The sequence below is a fragment of the Salmo salar genome, chromosome 15 (genome assembly GCF_965601325.2).
Source record: "Salmo salar chromosome 15, fSalSal1, whole genome shotgun sequence".
NCBI lineage: Eukaryota > Metazoa > Chordata > Actinopteri > Salmoniformes > Salmonidae > Salmo > Salmo salar.
The window spans coordinates 70,694,114-70,718,073 of record NC_138305.1 but is presented as its reverse complement, the minus strand read 5'-3'; the positions used below and the strand labels follow the sequence as shown (position 1 = coordinate 70,718,073).

Genomic DNA, 23,960 nt, shown 5'->3' with positions numbered 1-23,960 from the left:
GTCGTGGCTGAACGACGACACAGGTAATATAGAGCTGGATGGGTTTTCCGTGCATTGGCAGGACAGAGCAGCTACGTCTGTAAAGACGAGGAGCGGGGGTGTATGTCTATTTGTCAATAACTGCTGGTACGCAATGTCTAATATTAAAAAAGTCTAGAGGTATTGCTCGCCTGAGGTAGAGTACCTCATGATAAGCTGTAGACCACACTATCAACCAAGCGAGTTCTCATCTGTATTATTCGTAGCCATCTATTTACCACCACAAACCGATGCTGGCACTAAGACCCCACTCAACGAGCTGTATAAGGCCGTAAGCAAAAAAGAAAATGCTTTTTGACATTTTTTTTTGTTGTTGACATTTTAGTCATTTTTAGCAGATGCTCTTATCCAGAGCGACTTACAGTAGTGAATGCATACATTTCATACATTTTTCATACATTTCATACATTTCTTATTTTTAATACATTTTTTTTTTCCCGTACTGCGGGAAAAATGCTAATCCAGAAGTGGTGTTCCTAGTGTCTGGGGATTTTAATGCAGGCAAACTTAAATCTGTTTTACCTCATTTCTACCAGCATGTCATATGTACAACCAGAGGGAAAAATTTGCCCTCAATTTGGCAAATCTGACCATAATTCTATCCTCCTGATTCCTGCTTACAAGGAAAAACTAAAGCAGGAAGTACCAGTGACTCGCTCAATACGGAAGTGGCCAGATGACGCGGATGCTACGCTACAGGACTCTTTTGCTAGCACAGACTGGAATATGTTCCGTGATTCATCCAATGGCATTGAGGAGTATATCACCTCACCTCAGCTTCATCAATAAGTGCATGGACGACGTCATCCCCATGTTGACCGTACGTACATATCCCAACCAGAAGACTGTGCACTGACTTGTTATTGTTGTGTAATTTTATTCTATTACTTTTTATAAAAAATGTACTTTAGTTTATTTATCAAATATTTTCTTAACTCTATTTCTTGAACTGCATTGTTGGTTAATGGCTTGTAAGTAAGTATTTCACGGTAAGGTCTACACCTGTTGTATTTGGCGGATGTGACAAATACAATTTCATTTGATTTGAATAAATCACGAGGCAGATCCCTTCTGGGAACTTCTTCAACACCCAATTAGAGGTACTGTATTTGGATCCAAACATTTTATACAACAATTAACAACTGTGAAAACAAAATGTCCTCCTTATTAAACGGCTGCAGTCTATGGCAGAAGAGCTTCCATCAATTCACCATATGCATGGCCTGGAGCAACCTGCCACAGCTCACTGGCTAAATGAACATGCTGTGTCTGGCCAGATGTTTGCCTAATTTGCCAGGACTTCTATATGCTAGGCATTTTTTCCAACCCTGTGTGTGTGTGTGTGTGTGTGTGTGTGTGTGTGTGTGTGTGTGTGTGTGTGTGTGTGTGTGCGTGCGTGCGTGCGTGCGTGCGTGCGTGCGTGCGTGCGTGCGTGTGTGTGTGCATGCATGTGTGCTTTTGTGTGTGCATGCGTGCATGCATTATAATGAGTGCTAGGCCTATGTACTGCATATACTCTAGAAAGAGACAGATAGACATCAAATCAAATCAAATCAAAGTTTATTTGTCATGTGCGCCGAATACTTACAGTGAAATGCTTACTTACAGGCTCTAACCAATAGTGCAAAAAAGGTGTTAGGTGAACAATAGGTAAGTAAAGAAATAAAACAACAGTAAAAAGACAGGCTATATACAGTAGCGAGGCTATAAAAGTAGCGAGGCTACATACAGACACCAGTTAGTCAGGCTGATTGAGGTAGTATGTACATGTAGATATGGTTAAAGTGACTATGCATATATGATGAACAGAGAGTAGCAGTAGCGTAAAAGAGGGGTTGGCGGGTGGTGGGTGGCGGGACACAATACAGATAGCCCGGTTGGTCTGCCCAATTGAGGTAGTATGTACATGAATGTATAGTTAAAGTGACTATGCATATATGATAAACAGAGAATGTAGCAGCAGTGTAAAAAGAAGGGCTTGGGGGGGCACACAATGCAAATAGTCTGGGTAGCCATTTGATTACCTGTTCAGGAGTCTTATGGCTTGGGGATAAAAACTGTTGAGAAGCCTTTTTGTCCTAGACTGGGCACTCCGGTACTGCTTGCCATGCGGTAGTAGAGAGAACAGTCTATGACTGGGGTGGCTGGGGTCTTTGACAATTTTTAGGGTCTTCCTCTGACACCGCGTGGTGTAGAGGTCCTGGTTGGCAGGCAGCTTAGCCCCAGTGATGTACTGGGCCGTACGCACTACCCTCTGTAGTGCCTTGCGGTCAGAGGCCGAGCAATTGCCATACCACGCAGTGATGCAACCAGTCAGAATGCTCTCGATGTTGCAGCTGTAGAACCTTTTGAGGATCTCAGGACCCATGCCAAATCTTTTTAGTTTCCTGAGGGGGAATAGGCTTTGTCGTGCCCTCTTCACGACTGTCTTGGTGTGTTTGGACCGTTCTAGTTTGTTGGTGATGTGGACACCAAGGAACTTGAAGCTCTCAACCTGCTCCACTACAGCCCCGTCGATGAGAATGGGGGCGTGCTCGGTCCTCCTATTCCTGTAGTCCACAATCATCTCCTTAGTCTTGGTTACGTTGAGGGATAGGTTGTTATTCTGGCACCACCCGGCCAGGTCTCTGACCTCCTCCCTATAGGCTGTCTCGTCGTTGTCAGTGATCAGGCCTACCACTGTTGTGTCGTCTGCAAACTTAATGATGGTTTTGGAGTCGTACCTGGCCATGCAGTCGTGGGTGAACAGGGAGTACAGGAGGGGACTGAGCACGCACCCCTGTGGAGCTCCAGTGTTGAGGATCAGCGTGGCAGATGTGTTGCTACCTACCCTCACCACCTGGGGGCAGCCCATCAGGAAGTCCAGGATCCAGTTGCAGAGGGAGGTGTTTAGTCCCAGGATCCTTAGCTAGTGATGAGCTTTGAGGGTACTATGGTGTTGAACGCCGAGCTGTAGTCAATGAATAGTATTCTCACATAAGTGTTCCTTTTGTCCAGGGGGGAAAGGGCAGTGTGGAGTGCAATAGAGATTGCATCATCTGTGTATCTGTTTGGGCGGTATGCAAATTGGAGTGGGTCTAGGGTTTCTGGAATAATGGAGTTGATGTGAGCCATTACCAACCTTTCAAAGCACTTCATGGCTACGGACGTGAGTGCTATGGGTCTGTAGTCATTTAGGCAGGTTGCCTTTGTGTTCTTGGGCACAGGGACTATGGTGGTCTGCTTGAAACATGTTGGTATTACAGACTCAATCAGGGATATGTTGAAAATGTCAGTGAAGGCACCTGGTCAGCACATGCCCGGAGGACACGTCCTGGTAATCCGTCTGGCCCCTCAGCCTTGTGTATGTTGACCTGTTTAAATCTTTGGTGAATCACCACAAACGTTCTATTTTCACCACTCTGCCCATTAGCACTGAGGTAAATTGTAACGTAAAGAGTAAAAAAAAAAACTTGCAGGTGACTATCATGCTGTACAGGCTCTTCAGAAAGTATTCAGAACCCTTGACTTTTTCCACATTTTGTTACGTTACAGCCTTATTCTAGAATGAATTAAATATTTTTTCTTCCTCAGCAATCTACAGACAATAACCTATAATGACAAAGTGTGCACAGGTTTTTAGAAATGTTCGCAAATAAACAGAAATACCTTATTTACATAAGTATTCAGACCCTCTACTATGAGACTCAAAATTGGCCTCAGGTGCATCCTGTTTCCATTGATCATCCTTGAGACGTTTCTACAACTTGATTGGAGTCCACCTGTGGTAAATTCAATTGATTGGACAAGATTTGGAAAGGCACACACCTGTCTATCTAAGGTGCCACAAGTTGACAGCTCATGTCAGAGCAAAAACACAGCCATGAGGTCCAGGGAATTGTACACAGAGCTCCGAGACAGATCTGGGGAAGGGTCAAAAAGATGTCTGCAGCATTGATGGTCCCCAAAAACACAGTGGCCTCCATCATTCTTAAATGGAAGAAGTTTGGAACAACCAAGACTCTTCCTAGAGCTAGCCTCCCAGCCAAACTGAGCAATCGGGGGAAAAGGGCCTTGGTCAGGGAGGTGACCAAGAACCTGATGGCTACTCTGACAGAGCTCTAGAGTTCTTCTGTGGTGATGGGAGAACCATCCAGAAAGACAACCGTCTCTGCAACGCTCCACCAATCAGGCCTTTATGGTAAAATGGCCAGATGGAAGCCACTCCTCAGTAAAAGTCACATGACACCCCACTTGGAGTTTTCCAAAAGGCATCTAATGATTCTCAAACCATCAGAAACAAGATTATCTGGTCTGATGAAACCAAGATTGGCCTTTGGCCTGAATGCCAAGAGTCACGTCTGGAGGAAACCTGGCACCATCCCTACGGTGAAGCATGGTAGTGGCAGCATCATGCTGTGGGAATGTTTAGTCAGGATTGAGGCAAAGATGAACGGAGCAAAGTACAGAGAGATCCTTGATGAAAACCTGCTCCAGAGTGCTCAGGACCTCAGACTGGGGGCGAAGGTTCACCTTCGAACAGGACAACGACACAAAGCACACAGCCAAGACAAAACCAGAAGAGGCTTCGGGACAAGTCTCTGAATGTCTTTGAGTGGCCCAGCCAAAGCCTGGACTTGAACCCAATCAAACATCTCTGGAGAGACCTGAAAATAGCTGTGCAGCGATGCTCCCCATCCAACCTGACAGAGCTTGAGAGGATCTGCAGAGAGGAATGAGAGAAACTCCCCAAATACAGGTGTGCCAAGCTTGTAGCGTCATACCCAAGAAGACTCGATGCTGTAATCGGTGCTAAAGGTGCTTCAACAAAGTACTGAGTAAAGGGTCTGAATACTTATGTAAATGTGATATTTAAGTTTTTTATATTTAATAGATTTGCAAAAATCTCTAAAAACCTGTTTTTGCTTTGTCATTATGGAGTATTGTGTGTAGATTGATGAGGGGAAAAACCGATTTAATCAATTTTAGAATAAGTTTGTAATGTAACAAAATGTGGAAAAAGTCAAGGGGTCTGAATGATTTCCGAAGGCACTGTATATCTAGTGGGCAACATACAGTTGGAGATGCAACAGCTGTCCCCTGATCCACTGATCCAAGGATCATTGGCAGGATCTGGCAGAAGAGGAGATCTGTTGTAGATTGGTATCAGCAGAGTGTGTTCCCACCTCGGCCACTTTCTGCTGGCTTTCCCTGTGTCTCAGACACCCCCACAAGCACAGACACCACCCCAGCCCAGATGCTCTCTGAGCCTGGACAGATGTGCCCCTGCCACTCTGTCACTGTCAAGGAGATGGAAAAATGTGTGTTTGTTTGTACGTCTACGTGTATGCGAGATGTGTGTGTGTGTGTGTGTGTGTGTGTGTGTGTGTGTGTGTGTGTGTGTGTGTGTGTGTGTGTGTGTGTGTGTGTGTGTGTGTGTGTGTGTGTCACAAGATAAGGAATCCCAAACTTTCCTCTGCTCCTATGTGTCCATCATGGCACAGAGAGTGACAACAGGTCACAGACCGAGACACAGCGAAGTACAAAGATCATTAGAAGGAAATATATAAATACAGAGGGGGAGAAGGACAGCTTTAAGGGAAAAAGGGTGAGAGGAGGGAGCGACAGAGAGAGAAAGAGAGAGGCGAGAGTGAGCGAGAGAGTGAGAATGTGTGTGTGAGAATAAGAGAGAGGAGAGAGAGAGAGAGAGAGAGAGAGAGAGGAGAGAGAGAGGAGGAGAGAGAGAGAGAGAGAGAGAGAGAGAGAGAGAGAGAGAGAGAGAGAGAGAAGAGAGAGAGAGTGTGTGTTACTGAGGTCGGACACTGACCAGGGCAGTTCAGAGATGCTTGGATGTTTTTTAGTGCCGGGTTTGCCCAATAGGTCACTTCTGCAGTGAGCATTACCACAGGGTAATGGTACATGACTAAAATACTCACCGTGTGTGTGCGCGTGTGTGTGTTTTGGGGGAGGGGTGGCACCAAGGCCATATGAGCTATACACATTTTGGTTACATTTAGTTTCCACCATTTCAATGTTCAAATAATCTCAATATTATTTCATATCAGTAGACGCAGAGGCCAAACATACAGCAGCAGACTATTGAACCCTGGAACCAGGGATAAAACAACCATGTCACTCTTCTTTGAAGACAAAACACACAAATAGCTGTATCACTATCTATCCTACATTCCTTCACTGTAAGAACCTTGAAGTAAGCTTAGTTGACCCAACACCACTTTAATGAATATGGTTAAGACACACAAGGATTAATTGCAATTGATTTACCCTACATCATAGCTCAAAGTAAAGCTGAAATACAATGCATCGATATACTTTCCTATTTACCAAACCGCATAATGTTATGAAGCTGCGATCTTACTTCGGGCAACTTGTGTCTGCCGTCACAGTATAGTAGAGCATGAAGTGTCTGAAGTGGTTTCTCTACTGGTGGATGTGATGCATTAACGCAATAGCCCTGTTAGCACTCTAAGAGCCAAAATGATGTCCTTCTGAGCTGCAGTGTGAGGATCATTCATATAATTACAGCTCTCAGTGTCACCGGTGCTCATGTTGTTTTTCGGTTAAAGATGATCAAATTGGGCATTTCATGTGGACTAAATTACAACACCCCTCAGCAATTTGATCACTTATGCCCTGGTGCTATTAGGCTGATCCTTCTAGTCCTAGCACGTGGGTATCATATCCATTAACAACTCAAAGTATGCCCAAAGGTAAGAGGCAATTAGTTATATTTGTGAATGGCTCTTAACTCTCATGTTATTCTAATAGGGCTCACGTTTTACTGCAACGTCTTCATTAACTTCAAGGACGTGATTTTAGCCAAAGACTCCTCAACAGAAGTAAGACGAGATGTTGACGAGCCCGAAAGGGCTGCTAGTGCCCGAGAGTCTTCCTCATCACAGGGAGTGTGATGGTGCCTTTGAGGGTGTAGCTACCTGTTCAAGTGTCATACTGTATGTTATGTTGATAACACTTTACTTATGGCACCACCATCACATGTTATAATGCCTCATAAACATTCAGACCAACTTTATAGATGTTGCTTTCCCCCATACGGCCCACCAAACCTTATAACCCCACAAAAACTCTGAAATGTCTGAGAGTATGACGAACGAAAGCAAACTTTATTCAGAACCCGACAGAAAAAGGATGGACCGAAATCTCAGTGTCCGTTCAAATAAAAAAAATTCCAAAATAAAATGACAACATTGAGCAATACAGTATTTCATTAATAAGTGAAGGTCAAGCCATTTTACATATCCCAAACGGTTTGTTTCGTTTCAACAACATTCTTTTTGGAGCTTTCAAATGGCATATAAAGCAGGATACGGACAACCAGACATGGTGTGTTCTTAGTAAAGGAGTGGGAGCAGACCCCACTGTAACATGAAGGCTGGGTGTTCAGTCAAATTGACTTTTGTTTGAACAGTGTATCAGTAACCCCAGGCAAATTTGGAGCTTCGTCACTCCCTGCTAAAAAAATTGTGTTTTGTTTGGAACTCAGTTTGGAAAGGTACTCACATTGCTTTTTGAAAATCCCTGTGTTGTTCTTACACCTGCCACTGAGCTGCCACTGAGCTGTCACTGAGTTTGGAGGCTTCAAATGAGGTTTTTCAGAAGTGTACTACTGACTGAAGTGTCCAGCCGTCACCTTAGCAGTGGCCTCTGTCTGGTGCTACTAATTAATGGTGAAGAGCCCAGTTGAAAAGCCATCTTTCTTTTCTCCCAGAGACCGGAACTGCATCCCAGTCACCGCAGCCCTGCTCACGCCTGCCCCCTGCTCGCACTGTTGCTAAGCAACACATTCAATTCCAGTGTTCCGTATGTCCAAACAAGTCAGAGCTCCTGTCAGCGCAAACAAATCATGAAGTCCTCCGTTAGCTGAGCCGTAGACAGCTCCTAATACAAGACGACGTCAGTAAGTACAACAACAAAAACAACAAAAACAGCAGAGACAACAATAAACAGTTATAAAAGGACTGGGCAGAAAGCAGATTTCAAATGAGAAGAAAACAAAACAATTTAAATCAACTTATACTTAAAAGATTTGAATACAAAGCAGAAAAAAATGGGAAAATAACTTTCTTCAGACAGGACCAGCCTGTTAGTTCTGTTTCGGCTCATCCCAACCCATCCCACCCCCACCCCTTACCACACCCAGGACCCTTTACCCAATCTACATTTCTTAAGCTCTTCCTCACACAGTATGAATGAGATAGCCAGCTTTGTAAAGGCCTTGATCCTGTACTATCATGACTAGCCACACTACAAGAATGACGACTCCAGAGAGTCTCATCTCAGGTGACCAATCGCGGAGCAAGGAGACTTCTCTTTAAGCCCAGTGTTGACAATGACATGATCAGCTTATCCCTGCCACCGGTAAGCTTCTTGAGGCGTAGTGAGTAAGCTCTTGACTCTTTCAATGCTACGGTTAAAAGCTCATAGTGAAGGATGATTTACCTTTTATGTGTTACGTAAACGCAAGGTCAGAGGATTTAAGAATGATCAAAATGAGGCTTAGAGGAACCAGGGGGACTCTTCTCCTTCGGGTAAATGAAATATCAAAGACTATTGGACAGTATAAGCGGCCTTATAAATATCACCCCACTCAATCAACGTCTGAAGTTAAACACCTTGAGATGAAGAAGAGAGTGGTTGACTAAAGAAGGAAGAAAAAGTCTCTCATCCTCTATCATCCTCTCTATCATCCTCTATCATCCTCTCTATCATCCTCTAACATCCTCTCCATCATCCTCTCAGCACAGCATGTCCTCCGTCTTACTGTTAATGGCCCGTGTGAATGTTGAGTCACATAGCACTCCTTCGCTCAGTCTATCCTCCCCACTACCTCTTTTAAGAGCGGTGTGCTTGCCATATCCCTCCCCCAGGACCCTGTTTCATTGCTGACAGATTCAATGTCCTAAAAGAAATACTGTGGAGGTCGCCATGGAAATAATTCATTTAAGGCCCACTCTCTCAACCCCCCCCCCCCAGTTGCGTTACACTGGGTACTCTGGGTACTCTGGGTACCGTTCCCTCTCATTGCCAGGAATGTAGAGGTGGTCACCTAATCCTTTTTTTTTATAGCAAAGATCCCATTTTACCGTTAACATCTTCAAGTTTAATTAAGGGCGAGGATGATGGATGGATGGTACACACGTCAACATTACAAAGAGGTGAGATGCTGTGTTTACAATTGATATTTTCTTATATCATTTCGCTCTCACTGTCATTATAAAAGGAAGTCTGCACTAACCTATGCTGGTGAGGTGTGTGTGTGTCTGTGTGCGTGTGTGGGTCTGTTGTGTATGTGTTTGTGGGGGATGGGGGGGGGGGGGGGTCATGAAGAAGACCAGTATATACTACACAGAGTAAACCATGGAGGGGTAGCAGTCTTCTTTAAAGAGGGCTGTCAGTGGGGGTGGGGAGGATGTTTGGGGAGGCCAGAGGGATTAAAGAGAAACCCCTTCCTTCCCCCTTACTTTCCCTTCCCTTCCCCACCCCGCACCCCCCTTTATCCGCTGGACCGGTCAATGGAGTGCCTCTCTGGCCACCACTGTCTGGGTTCTACTCCCTTCCTCACATGATGGAGCAGCCCTTGGCCTTGTCCTTGCCGAAGGTGGAGGAGAGGAGGTCAGACTTGCCGGGCAGAAAGAGGAGTCTCTTGGAGAGGCGTCGGGCGGGGCTGGGCTTGGTGGAGGGCTGCAGCTTGTTGATGCAGGCCAGGGCTGCAGTACGGAACACACTGTGGATGCTCTTCTCTGAGGTGAAGGCTGAACACTCCAGGTAGGCCTCCGCACCTAGTTGCTTGGCCATGGAGGACCCCTGCAACACGATGGGAAAGAACAGGAGTGAGATGGAGGGGGAGAGAGAGAGAGAGAGAGAGAGAGAGAGAGAGAGAGAGAGAGAGAGAGAGAGAAAGGGAGAAAGACTCACTTGCTCATGTGAGATGGGTGTCTGCTTCTGATTGGACAGCTCCATAAGCGTGCATACGTCTGTGCGCAGGTCTGTTTTACAGCCTATCAGGAGGATGCGTGTGCTGGGGCAGAAATCCAGGATCTCTGTCTTCCACTGCAATGAAAAGGACATATGACTGTTAAAAGGTTGTTATAATGTATCATAACCACAGCTGTAATGTACATGGTACACAGAGAGAATGATCACGATGATTGTGATGATGACAAGGAGGAGGAGGAAGAATAAATTGACAACAGCAACGATGATGATGACGATCACAATGACAAGATCCTTACCTTTTTCAGTGCACCGTCAAATGAGTCTGGACGGCTGATGTCGAAACAGAGGAGCACAGCGTCTGAGTCGCTGTAGCACAGGGGTCTGACGTTATCGTAGTATGGAGAGCCTGTAGGGTCAAACAGATCGGCTGGGGTCAGTCACAGGGCTTTCAAAAGGACGGTACCAAACGAATGAGATTCCATTAGTTGCAATAAGAATGATTTGTACCAGAACAGTATAAAGACTAGTGATGGGAAAAGAAAAAAAATTGATACAGTTACATATTGGGATATTATTTTTGACTAAATATCGTACCATTTTGACAATATTGCAATATTATTTTTGTGCTAGTTTGCTGTACCTGCACCAAAACTCAAGTATTTTTCCTTCATAGCTTGTTCTTCATCTTCTTTGTAAATAGGGAGCCAATTTGTTTTCAGCACTTTCCGTGACTGATCGTTTTCTCATGGATCTCTTGTCCCTCTGCAGCAGACATATGGTGTGCAATATATTTGGAACATCGAATCGCAATAAAATCAGTGTATCGAATTGCAATACACAAAGAATTGTGAGAATCGCAGTAAGCATCGTGTCCGGCACTTAAGTACCATGATAATATCGTATCGTGAGGTCCCTGGGGCAATTTTCATCCCTACTAAAGACCAAGAATGAGGAGTGTTAGGTGCTTGGTGTATTGTAGGGTTGGGTGCTGGGATGCTATAGTAAAGGCCAGGGCTGGGTGCATGGATGCTATAGGCTAACGATGGCTGCTGGGTGCTGTCAGACAAAGATGCTTGAGCACTGCTCTCAGACTATTAACACAAGGAGTCTGTCCCCCCACACAGCACAGGACACCACCCACTCCCCCCCGGTAACTACGGCAACAGCCTTGGTAGATAATGTTTGAATCCAACCCTCTATTATACCCCCCCTGCACCCGAACCATTCTCCGCACACACACACTCCAATTTTCTTCCTCCCTCACCCTCGGATCTACAGTAAGTCATTTCACTAAAGCCCCACGCCTTCCCACTCAGTAGAAGAACTCGCCAATAAATCAAATGAACACACAAGTAGACAAACACACACACACACACACACACACACAGAGAAAGAGTAAGAGAGAGCCACAGTACACTATAACTGGATCCCAATCCCACCCCTGCGTTACCCAAAGGGGTTTATATTGAACTCTTTGTCTGTGCAGAAATCCCACTTGAAATCAGATAGAAGAAACAAAGATCTCTCTATCAAGGGAGACACTTTCATAGATTGTTGTTCTAAGAGTGTATCATGTATGAAGCAACACACTGACATGATTCCTAACACATACCGTATGTATGTGCAGCGTCGTTAGAATTATTATTATTTTTATTAATTAATTAAAAGCAACAACAACAAAAAAGGTAAAAGTGTTATAAATTGAAGACAATTGCGAAGAAAATCTGTGTGTGAGCGTTGGGTGTGTGTGCGTGCGCGCGCGTGTGTGCATGTGTGTGTGCGTATATGCTTGCGGGCCTATACGCCGAAGTGTAAAAGTATGTTAGTATGTTAGTGTTGCAAAGGGAGGCCCCTGTGCTAAAAACAGACTCTGACTGAATGTCCGTCCTCTGTCGTGTTCCCTCTTGGCTTACCACACCAGCAACAGATTCCGTTTCCTCTCCCTGCTTCTCAACCTACTCCGGAAACGTATTAAACGCGAACTCAACCAGGTAATAATGAATTAAGAAAAGCTTCATCTGTGGACGTATGACCTAGGTACGCCTCTATGGGTAGTGCCAAATGCATTTGGATGACACTAGGATTCCCTCCTGCTACTGCAAGCGTGACACCGTCTTCAGATCCAATCCGTTATTAAAAGCCTAACAAATGGTCTCCTGTGAGGGAGACAACTGTCAGACGTTCACAGGGAATGGCTGTATAAACAGTCAAGTGTGTAAAGGCAAGAAACGAGGCAACTGAATAGTAGCGATTTGACTTGTTTTTCCAGTAGGTGACAATGCCAGCATTTGGCAGAGAGGAGCCCAGGGTGATGTAACACTGGGGAAACAGACATGATGATGGCTCTGAGCCCTGGAGCTGAGAGAGGATACAAGCCATGATACACCTCCAACACACACACCTCACCTCCCTGGATGTGGACTCACACACACACACACACACACACACACACACACACACACACACACACACACACACACACACACACACACACACACACACACATACACACACACACAATACTGGGAGAAGGAGGAGTATAAGAACCTAATGATAAACTATTTGCTTGTTGATGGAGGCTGGAGAGGCAACGGAAAAGAGAACTAACGGAGCATCTCACTTTGAGTCCGCTCACTGTGAGAGAGATGGTGAGAGCTTGATCATGAACTCAGAGAGGAGCGGCAGGGGGAATCGTTAGGCACAGCAACTCTGTTACACAACACAACACAGCACAGCCCACTCCACAGCAAAGCACAGACAGCAGCCTGACCCTAAGGAACCCTCTGCCTCTCTTCACACACCCTCAGCCAAGGAAGATAAAGAAATAACATGAGAATAAGATCTCAGAGAAAATTAAAAAAATCTCAGAGAAAATAATTACATGGCTGATCATCAACAGCAAGTCTCTCTCTCTCTCTCTCTCTCTCTCTCTCTCTAACTTTAGTGATAGTACAATCAGAGAAAACCATGATATGGCCATGAACGACAAGAGCACTGCCAGGATAGGACGTTAGAGAGATAGATTCAGAGCTCAGAAAGATAGAAGCGACTAGACTGTTTTGTGGAAAAAAATAAAGGTGGGAAGAGCTGGGCAGAGCTTTAAAACAAGGTGTGAAAAATGTAAATGGTACTTATGTAATGGGACTTTCGCTATGGAGTGGACGAGCATCCAATTTGGTCCATCTCTTTTGAAGTGAAACAGACAAAATGAAAGAATGAAATCCTGTGATGTTTTCTATTATATACGGCATTTTGTACACGCTTCCCACTGGGCACAGACGTCAATTCAACGTCTATTCCACATTGGTTCGACATCAGCCGCCCAGACTCATTAGACGGTGCACTGAAAAAGGTAAGGACCTTGTCATTGTGATTGCATCATCATCATCATTGTTGCACGCACGCACGCACGCACACACACACACACACACACACACACACACACTATTCCCACCACTCATGCAGAGGCAATCCCCTGGCCAATGAACCCCCCCCCCCGGCAGGTCAATTGCCACGACTGAACTCCACGGAGCCCAATCAGAAATCCCCGTGATAGAGGTTAATCATAGCAGCCCAACAACATGGAACTGGTCGTGTTCTGTTGATCACGTTCACCGGTTTCAAGATGTCAGTAGGTCACCACAACACTGTGTGTGTGTGTGTGGGCGCGACCGCTATAGGTGTCATATTTTATGTAGAGCCGACAAGTTATTAGACATTCCTCTAGTAAGGGGGTAGGTGGCGAGAGGGGGATATATTTGTCTCCCGGGAATGAGATCACTGTAGTGTCAAAATGAATTAGGCCTACATCATTCTATGCCTTCTAAACATAAATCGAAGGGAGAGGAGACCGAAACAGAGAACAGGCAGGCACGCAAATGGTCATTTGCATTAAAATGTTGTGTCACCTCTGTCTGAGAAAAAGGCCTTCCTCCACAAACTTCTCAGACCTCAGCAGCCTACCACATCACTACCTGTGATAGGCAGCAGGACAACAGTACTGTATAAAAGGTTCAACAGATCGCTATCTTAAAGGAAAACAATAAACAACTAACAACCATCCAGTATACACTACGATGCTAAATAAGACCACGAGACAATGGGCCTTTAGTTAGCCTACTGTTGTTTACGCAAACTCTCTGATTGCATTGTTTTCAGGGCGGGTGGGAAAGGAACTGTTACACTGGAAAGAAAATACAAGTCAGGTTTTACAGTACAATTAGTCTGAGAACTTGAATGTTGAGACAAATTTCAAATGGCGTGGTTTTGGACTTAATTTCACGCAGCATGAACCTCCTACACTATATCTACAGGTAGAGCATCTTGTATAGAGAGACAAGACAAACTATAACCTTTGTTATAAGACATTATTAAGGCATATTATACCTGGATATGCTCAAATCCATGCTTCAATTGCTGTAAGGGTATATTGGATGTATGCACGGAGAGCGCAGAGTGTAACACTCACCTGACGTGTCCCAGAGACTGAGCTCTACGCGCTGCTCCTCCAGCTCCAGACACGCTGTGTAGTTCTCAAATACCGTTGGAACGTATGTCTGTGGACACAGAAAGGCGCGAGTTCATTAGCGATGCATTATAATACGGTCAGTCATTGTGAAACAGTCACCCCTGTAATCATCAGCCGTATTAGATTGACACATAATGAGCATCCCAGTCTGTGGCTACTGCGCCATCTGTCTGACCGAATAAGGCATCTGAACAGTTTTACTGTTTAGAAAGGAAAGCATTTTATACATCTGGTCCTGCCCCTTGGTATTTTGGACCTATTCATTTATATGTGTATTGAAGTAGTCTAAAGCGTAGTATTTGGTCCCCATATTCCTAGCACTACATTAAGCAGGTGACTCTACAAACTTGTTGGATGCATTTTCAGTTGGTTTTGGTTGTGTTTAAGATTGTGTTGTTCCCAATAGAAATGAATGGTGATCAAATGATGCATTGTGTCATTTTGGAGTCACTTTTACTGTAAATAAGAATAGAATATGTTTCTGAACACTTCTACATTCATGTGGATGGTACCATTATTACGAATAATAATGAATGAATCGCGAATAATGCTTTCATGACTCCAACATGACACAATACATTATTTAATCACCATTCATTTCTATTGGGAACAACATAATCTGAAACACAGCCAAAGCAAACTGCAAATGCTTCCAACAACTTTGTGGAGTGAGCTCTACGCGCTAAGCACTCCATTGGAAATGAAGCACTCAATTTGAAATTTCTCTCAACATTGAAGTTCTCAGAGGAATTGTATTGACTTGCATTTCCTTTCCAGTTTACTCAATCTTTCCACAAGCCCAGAAAACAATGCAATATTAAACTTCTATTCGTTATTATCATAGAATTTGAATGACATTTCTATGGCTATTGTCATCTCTTTATAGTCTGTGTGGGTGTTATAATCCAGTCAAATGTGCAAGGTGTAGACATTGCATACCTCAGGATAGGAATCCTTGGCCAGGACTTGCAACATCGCCGTTTTTCCGCATTGAACATCCCCAACCAACACTAGTTTACATCTCGCCACCAGAGGCTGGGTAAGTCTCCTTTCCTTCATTGTAAATACGATTTGGTTGACGAACACAATAAATTGATATGCGAAAGAAAAACACGTGTAAATCCTCTGTCAGTTATCAGTGCATTCCGCCGGGATGCTGTACAGTACACCTTCGTTGAAGCTTGCTGCCAGCGGTATGCGCTGAGTTATGACACTGCTGAACTTTACATTGTCGCGCCAACCAATGAAAATGAGCGTTCTGCTCATTGTTGCGCAGAATGCGTTTCGACCGCATAGGCTACGCAAGATCAGGGTTGGTAGTCAGTCAACTTTGTTCTAAAGTATACAATTGCGTATAGTCTATCCCTGTCCAGTGCATGATGTGTAACAATGTTACTTCACCGCTTTACCAGCTTCAGTTCCATTTTATAGATTTCATTGACACCTTTATTTCACCCTAGCTCTCTATCTCTCTCTCACACACACACACACACACACACACACACACGCACGCACGCACACACACACACACACACACACACACACACACACACACACACACACACACACACACACACACACACACACACACACCCACACACACACACACACACACACACACACACAGACCAAATCATCTGAAGGAACCCTTCCATGAATAAATCAATGGAAAGTACTTGCTCACTTCTTCATGTCAAGTGGTAGCTTTTTCTGCATAGATTTATACGAAAAATGCTGTTGTGTGGATTTCGGAAACAATGTTTCCTGACAGTAAAACGCTTATCTGAACTCAAAGTTCAAGGGATCACAGCCTTGGCAAGCAACTTTGGAAAGTGTTGCCTACCCACAGACATGTGGCCCCAATGTGTGGACCCAACTCCACTATTTATATTTCACCCCGATCTTGAACAGGATTTAAAAAATGAAGAAGAATTACACTTATTTGTCTTCTCATCAACTTCTATGCATTTGGCAGGAAACCAATCATCAGAACAGAGAAAATGCCCTATGTAACAGAGATGGAGTATGCAATGACTGACTGGGTGCAATGTGCAGGTGCAGCCAGTGTGTTGAAAAACATGTTTGTGTGGGAGTGTGTCATCAGTGTGTGTGTGTGTGGCATGCTAGTGTGCCTGTGAGTGAGCATATGGTCATGTAAGAGTTAGCGTGTGGTGACCGTAACACAGACAATCAGAGCACACTGACTGCCAAGCCCGAATAGATAAAAGATGGCTTCATGACTCTGAAACACCACAGAACCTGCAAAGTCTGCCATTTGGGGAGGAAGTGGAGCATGCCAAGTTATACAGAACATCAATGGATATACACACAAACAGCCACATACTGTTATGGCATGAAATGCCATAGTATAAATCAGCACATTATAGCAACGAGGATGCTCTTGTGCGCATGGAAATTTACAGCACAGCTCGAAAGACTGGGCTGCAGAGAACCATTTACATTTTAGTCAATGAGCGGACGCTCTTATCCAGAGCGACTTACAGTGCATACATGTACATATTTATTTTGTACTGGTCCCCCGTGGAAATCAAACCTACAACCCTGGCGTTGCAAGCGCCATGCTCTACCAACTGAGCTACACGGTAATAACCCACCTTCAAAAAAGGATACTCCGGAAATAGTGGACTGTGATAGAATAACACATAGCCAAACATGTTCTTAAATTGTCCCTGTTTTGATGTATACATTCTTATCATGTTGACTGTTTCTTTTAAACTTTAACACTGTACTTTCAACCTGACCTCTTTTATCCATCCCTTTGCACCTCTCTCTGCGTGTCAGCGGGCTGCCCAGGAGGGGGTTGTCACAGGCTGGTGTGAAGCTGGTTTTAGCCTGGCCAAGTGTCACCAATGTCAGGCAGAATGTGTAGTGCTCCCCCTGGTAAGGCTGCAGGACCAAGAGGTAATTATGGAGCCCAGAAATCTCCTTCCACCAGGGATACAAACCCACACTGGGGCTCAGGCAGACTCCCAGGATTTTAGGAGACAGAAAGAAAGATTAAAGGGGGAGAGGGAGCGAGAGAAGGAGATGGAGTGGGAAGGGAGGAAAGGAATGCCCCCTTTTTCAGAATTTGAAATGTTCCAAGTGACTAGGTGAAGTAAGGACAGCACACAGGCACATTAGCTAGTGACACCTTTTCTCTTCTTCCCAATTATTCCTGTCAGTGGCCGGTAGCGTAGCGAATAAGAGCGTTGGGCTCTGTCGATGTGCCCTTGAGCAAGGCACTTAAACCTAATAACTCTGGATAAGAGCATTTGCGAAATGAGTAAAATGTAAAAAAATAAAATGCTTATATGCTGTTGCCAAGGCAATCAATTTAGGTTGGCAAATCCTCGAACATACACTACATGACCAAACGTATGGGGACACCTGGTCGTCGAACATCTCATTCCAAAATCATGGGCATGCTGCGGAGACTTGCTTCTATTCAGCCACAAGAGCATTAGTGAGGTCAGGCACTGATGTTGGGCGATTAGGCCTGGCACGCAGTAGGCATTCCAATTCATCCCAAATGTGTCCAATGGGGTTGAGGTCAGTGCTTTGTGCAGGCCAGTCAAGTTCTTCCACACCAATCTCGACAAACCATTTCTGTATGGACCTCGCTTTGTGCACGGGGGCATTGTCATGCTGAAACAGGAAAGGGCCTTCCAAACTGTTGCCACAAAGTTGGAAGCAAAGAATAATCTAGAATGCCATTGTATGCTGTAGCATTAAGATTTCCCTTCACTGGAACTAAGTGGCCTAGCCCAAACCATAACAAACAGCCCTAGACCATTATACCTCTTCCACCAAACTTTACAGTTGATACTATGCATTGGGGCAGGTAGCGTTCACCTGGCATTTGCCAAACCCAGATTCATCTGTCAGACTGCCAGATGGTGACGCGTGATTCATCACTCCAGAGAACGCATTTCCACTGCTCCAGTCCAATGGTGGTGAGCTTTACACCAGTCCAGCCAACGCTTGGCATTGTGCATGGTGATCTTAGGCGTTTTTGCGGCTGCTCGGCCATGGAAACCCATTTAATGAAGCTCCAGACAAACAGTTATTGTGCTGACTTTGCTTCCAGAGGCTGTTTGGAACTGGGCAGTGAGTGTTGCAACCGAGGATAGACGATTTTTATGCGCTACGCACTTCAGCACTCAGCGGTACCGTTCTGGGAGCTTGTGTGGCCTACCACTTCGTGGCTGAGCTGTTGTTGCTCCTAGATGTTTCCACTTTACCATAACAGCATGTACAGTTCACTTGGGCAGCTCTAGCATGGCATACATTTGAAGAACTGACTTGTTGGAAAGGTGGCATCCTATGACAATTGAAAGTCACTGAGCTCGACTTTATACACCTATCAGCGGCAGGTAGCCTAGTGGTTAGAGATTTGGGCCAGTAACCGAAAGGTTGCTAGATTGAATCCCTGAGCTGACAAGGTAAAAATCTGTTGTTCTGCCCCTGAACAAGGCAGTTAACCCACTGTTCCTAGGCTGTCATTGTAAATAAGAATTTGTTCTTTTAACTGACTTGCCTAGTTAAATAAAAATAATTTGAAAAAATCAGCAACAGGTGTGACTGAAATAGCTGAGTTCACTCATTTGAAGGGGTGTCCAGTACTTTTGTATATAGAGTGCCTTATTGCCCTTGCCTTTTATTTTCCCTATTGTTCTTTTTCTTCCTCCCTGACACACTTGCTGACAACGCATGCACGCGCACCAGGGCACCGGAAAACGTGTGGCGAGGCGGAATTTTGCCACATCCCTTTTGATTTCGTTTAATAAAATATATCGACGCAATGTGTTAAAAAGTGGGGCAAAGTGCAGGTAAATTTTTTCTTTTCTTTGATATGTCTAATGACTTGTCAACTCGCGCACAATTTCTCTGTCCTTCACATCCGGAGTGCTCCTGCAGATGCTTTGCGTATTTTGACCAATCAGATTCACGGAAATCGCAGGTCGGGCACAATGCACAAAGCTCAAGGCTTCACTTCCCTCCGGTATTAAGAAATTGTGATAACAACAATCACTCCCGACTAACAAAAACAAAAACTCTATGTGCCTAAAGCAATAGCTACCTGACATGCTGTATCGCATAGAAACGAGACCATTTTTTTCAGTCTGATCAATTGTAGGCTACTACAGTTTTTTTAATCGCTTTGATACTATTTTCACAAGTTTGAGGTGAATTTTCAAAACTCTTAGTACAAAACTCCAAACTGGTAACGTGAGCACACTTTCATTGTGCGTTCGTTTTGTTTGTAGACATCTTTCACCACACAACCATTGATCCAAAATATAAGTTTACTGTAAACTATAATGACTACATTGGTTTAATCACCAAAACACAACATAATATCTTCTCAATTTAGTTATTTAACAACCAATTGCAAAAAAATTTAAGATACATGTTTCAAAATTGCTCTTTGAATGTAGTATGCTACAGTACTGTAAATCACAGTACATTACACTGTTTTCACATTAGGCAATACACTTGCACTACCCATTAAAATTGACAGATCACATTTCCATAATTTCTATCCCATGTGTGATCAAAGGTGTGATCATTGAAGAAATCTTTCACAATGTAATCAAATTAAATAAACTGTCTTGAGCATTTGGCCATAGGTTCTCATCGAAATCACAGTAAATATCATATAATTGTTCATGCACCTGGAGAAAAACCTTTTGGTATGACGAATCCAAGCCTGACATCGATCTGTATTGAAATCATTGCATTCCTCATACATGGCCAAAAGGAGGGTGATACACTCATGAGGATGGCAGTCATATAGTGCATTTGGAAAGTATTCAGACCTCTTGACTTTTTCCACATTTTGTTACATTACAGCCTTATTCAAAAATGGATAAAATAGATTTGCCCTCTTATCAATCTGCACACGATACACCATAATGACAGTTCCTTTGGGAAAGTATTCAGGCCCCTTGACTTTTTCCACATTTTGTAACATTCCAGCCTTTTTCTAAAATGGATTAAATAAATACAAATTCCTCAGCAATCTGCACACAATACCCCACAATGACAAAGTGAAAACAGGTTTTTAGAAATGTTTGCAAATTTATAAAACCTAAAAAACAGAAATACCTTATTTACATAAGTATTCAGACCCTTTGCTATGAGACTCGAAATTGAGCTCAGGTGCATCCTGTTTCCATTGATCATCCTTGAGATGTTTCTACATCTTGATTGGAGTCCACCTGTGGTAAATTCAATTGATTGGACATGATTTGGAAAGGCACACACCTGTCTATATAAGGTCCTACAGTTGACAGTGCATGTCAGAGCAAAAACCCAGCCATGAGGTCAAAGGAATTGTCCGTAGAGCTCCGAGACAGGATGGTGACGAGGCACAGATCTGGGGAAGGGTAGCAAAACAATTCTGCAGCATTGAAGGTCCACAAGAACACATTGGCCTCCATCATTCTTCAATGGAAGAAGTTTGGAACCACCAAGACTGGTCAGGGGGGTGACCAAGAACCCGATGGTCACTCTGACAGAGCTCTAGAGTTCCTCTTTGGAGATGGGAGAACCTTCCAGAAGAACAACCATCTCTGCAGCACTCCACCAATCAGGCCTTTATGGTAGAGTGGCCAGCCGGAAGCCACTCCTCAGTAAAAGGCACAAGACAGCCTGCTTGAAGTTTGTCAAAAGGCACCTAAAGGACTCTCAGACCATGACAAATAAGATTCTCTGGTCTGATGAAACCAAGATTGAACTCTTTGGCCTGAATTCCAAGCGTCACGTCTGGAGGAAACCTGGCACCATCCCTACGGTGAAGCATGGTGGTGGCAGCATCATGCTGTGGGGATGGTTTTCAGTGACAGGGACTGAGAGACTAGTCAGGATCGAGGCAAAGATGAACGGAGCAAAGTACAGAGAGATCCTTGATGAAAACCTGCTTCAGAGCGCTCAGGACCTCAGACTGGAGCGAAGGTTCACCTTCCAACAGGACAACGACCCAAAGCACACAGCCAAAACAATGCAGGAGTGGCTTCCGGACTCTGGAGAGAGCTGAAAATAGCTGTGCAGCAACGCTCCCCATCCAACCTGACCGAGCTTTAGAGGATCTGCAGAGAAGATGGGAGAAACTTCCTAAATACAGGTGTGCCAAGCTTGTAGCATCATACCCAGGAAGACTTGAAGCTGTAATCACTGCCAAAGGTGCTTCAATAAAGTACTGAATAAAGGGTTTGAATACTTATCTAAATGTGGTATTTCCGTATTTTTTTGTTTAGAATTGTGTAAAAATGTATAAAAAACTTTTTTGCTTTGTCATTATGGGGTATTGTGTGTAGATTGATGAGTGGAAAAAACCAATTTTATCAATTTCAGAATAAGGCTGTAACCTAACAAAATGTGGACAAAGTCAAGGGGTCTGAAAACTTTCCAAAGGCACTGTATATATATATCATACTTTTTATGTTTCTACTTTACAGACGAGGTTCTCAAAATCTGTAGTAAACAAACCAGTGTACATGTAAAATCCTCAATTAAGAGCAGTCGGATTAAGTAATAGTAAAATGGATTTTAACAAAAGAGAAGAGAGTCATATCTAAAGTAATGTGAGCAGTGCATTGTGAAAGGCAATTACTTTATATGAACATGCATTGCAATGTGAAACTGATTAAGTTTGGTGAAAATGTGACTGTATGATTTTGTGTTGTACTTAGTCAGTGTAAAATGTACTCACTGTTTTGAAACAGCTGCCTTTTTGATTATCTGTTTTGAGTTTTCTACTAAGAGTTGTGAAAATGTATCATATACTTTATCACCAAAATTATTAAAAAAATCTGTAACAACAGCAGCTGCGTAGTCTAGCCTACTATGCTCCCTGTCCCTCTGGTCACTGGACAGGGTAAACAAAGCAGTAACGTTGTGTATTCAGAGCCCATTTATTTGTGAGAAAATTTGAATGGGATCAAATTTGGTTATATTCAAACTACTGACTAGGCGATCTAGACTTTTTCAATCCAAAATGATTAACTGGATTAATCAATAAACACAATATCTGACATAGACTGTGAGTAAATTTTTTATTGGGCCTGCAGTTGCATATGGCAGGACTACACGATGCAAACCTGCATAAAGCAATCTCAGCCCTGTGAATTTTATTGTCCAATCATGTTGCTTTCTCTGTGTCTGTGTATAGGAACCCCCCCTAATACTTTAAAACATAATTCAGATGAACAAGTATAAGGTTGCTGCAGTTTGGCAGCGTTTTCATCCTCCCCATGGCCAGGAGTTTTTCCAGGATTCTTTTAAAAGCATGTGACCTGATTAAAAAAACTCTGGTCCCATCATAGTCCATAATAAGCCTTTTTACAACAGATTAGTCACGTCATCACCTTATAATGTCTAGAGTTTTTCCTGGTTAGGTTACCAGGTCAGGAAAAAGTACAGGTCCCCCAGACACACACACACACACACACACACACACACACACACACACACACACACACACACACACACACACACACACACACACACACAGCTCTTTCCCTGTCTCTTCATAGCCTTGGGCACCTCTGTGTGTTTGTTTCATAATGATGTGTTGCATAACCTAGTCTGTTTCAGGCATGATGTGGGGAAGATGTTCACTGTCCCTCCTTCTGAGCCTGTTTTATTAATCATTTTCAGAGAAGATTTCTTCTTTATTCTTTTCCCACTAAACAGATTAGATGTACCATAGTCATTTTTTGCAGCCAGTAGTACTATACTTCTAATGCTATAGTAATAGTGGGGTGCACCTCTGCGGTAAGGCTTACACTATGATGGTTTGACCAGTTGTGGTCGTGGTCAACCCATTCTCTGGAACGCTTAAAGCTCTTTGACCGGGTATGTCCCATTAGATAACACAAAGTGAAGGGGCTGTATACATAGCCCAGTGGGTGAACATGTCACTGCTATCTTACTTATCAGACCCCACTGTCGTGTGTGTGTGAGAGAGAGCGATACACTAGTATACTCAGGGAGCGAACATGTATGAAATAAAGCATACAGTGCATTAAGAAAGATTTAATATGTGAGAAACGTAGTATGCTTTACACGACATCGTCCATGAAGGGCTGTAGATACTGATACTGTAGATCAAGACGCCAAAGAGATAAGCAAAGTTTAGGTTTTCCTGAATCTAAAAAAAATACTGTGGTCTCTAACATTGGTAAGTGCTTATTTCTTCAAAATAGCCACCACCACAATAAACTGTGTCGCAAGAAAATGATATTCCATCAGTCGCGCAGTAGGATGGGCACGACCAATAAGCAGAAGAAATCACATCCAGCATGCCTTGCAGCCACGGAATTTGCATAATTTAAACAAGACGTGGTTGAGGGGGTTGCATTATGCAAATAAGGTATTGATTAAATTATATTCTATACACAAATGTCATCATAAAAAGGAAATTCGGAGG

General features: G+C 43.7%; 1 protein-coding gene across 1 annotated transcript; it reads right to left on the bottom strand.

The window, feature by feature from the left end:
• Positions 1-7,136: 7,136 nt before the first annotated feature.
• On the bottom strand, positions 7,137-15,908 carry LOC106571943 (rho-related GTP-binding protein Rho6). Its single transcript, XM_014145535.3, has 5 exons — positions 15,464-15,908; positions 14,465-14,552; positions 10,293-10,402; positions 9,976-10,110; positions 7,137-9,864 (listed from the first exon to the last, which is right to left on the bottom strand). Exons 1-5 carry the CDS (start codon positions 15,581-15,583, stop codon positions 9,619-9,621), a joined length of 699 nt encoding a protein of 232 aa, XP_014001010.1. The 5' UTR covers positions 15,584-15,908; the 3' UTR covers positions 7,137-9,618.
• Between the last annotated feature and the right edge of the window lie 8,052 nt (positions 15,909-23,960).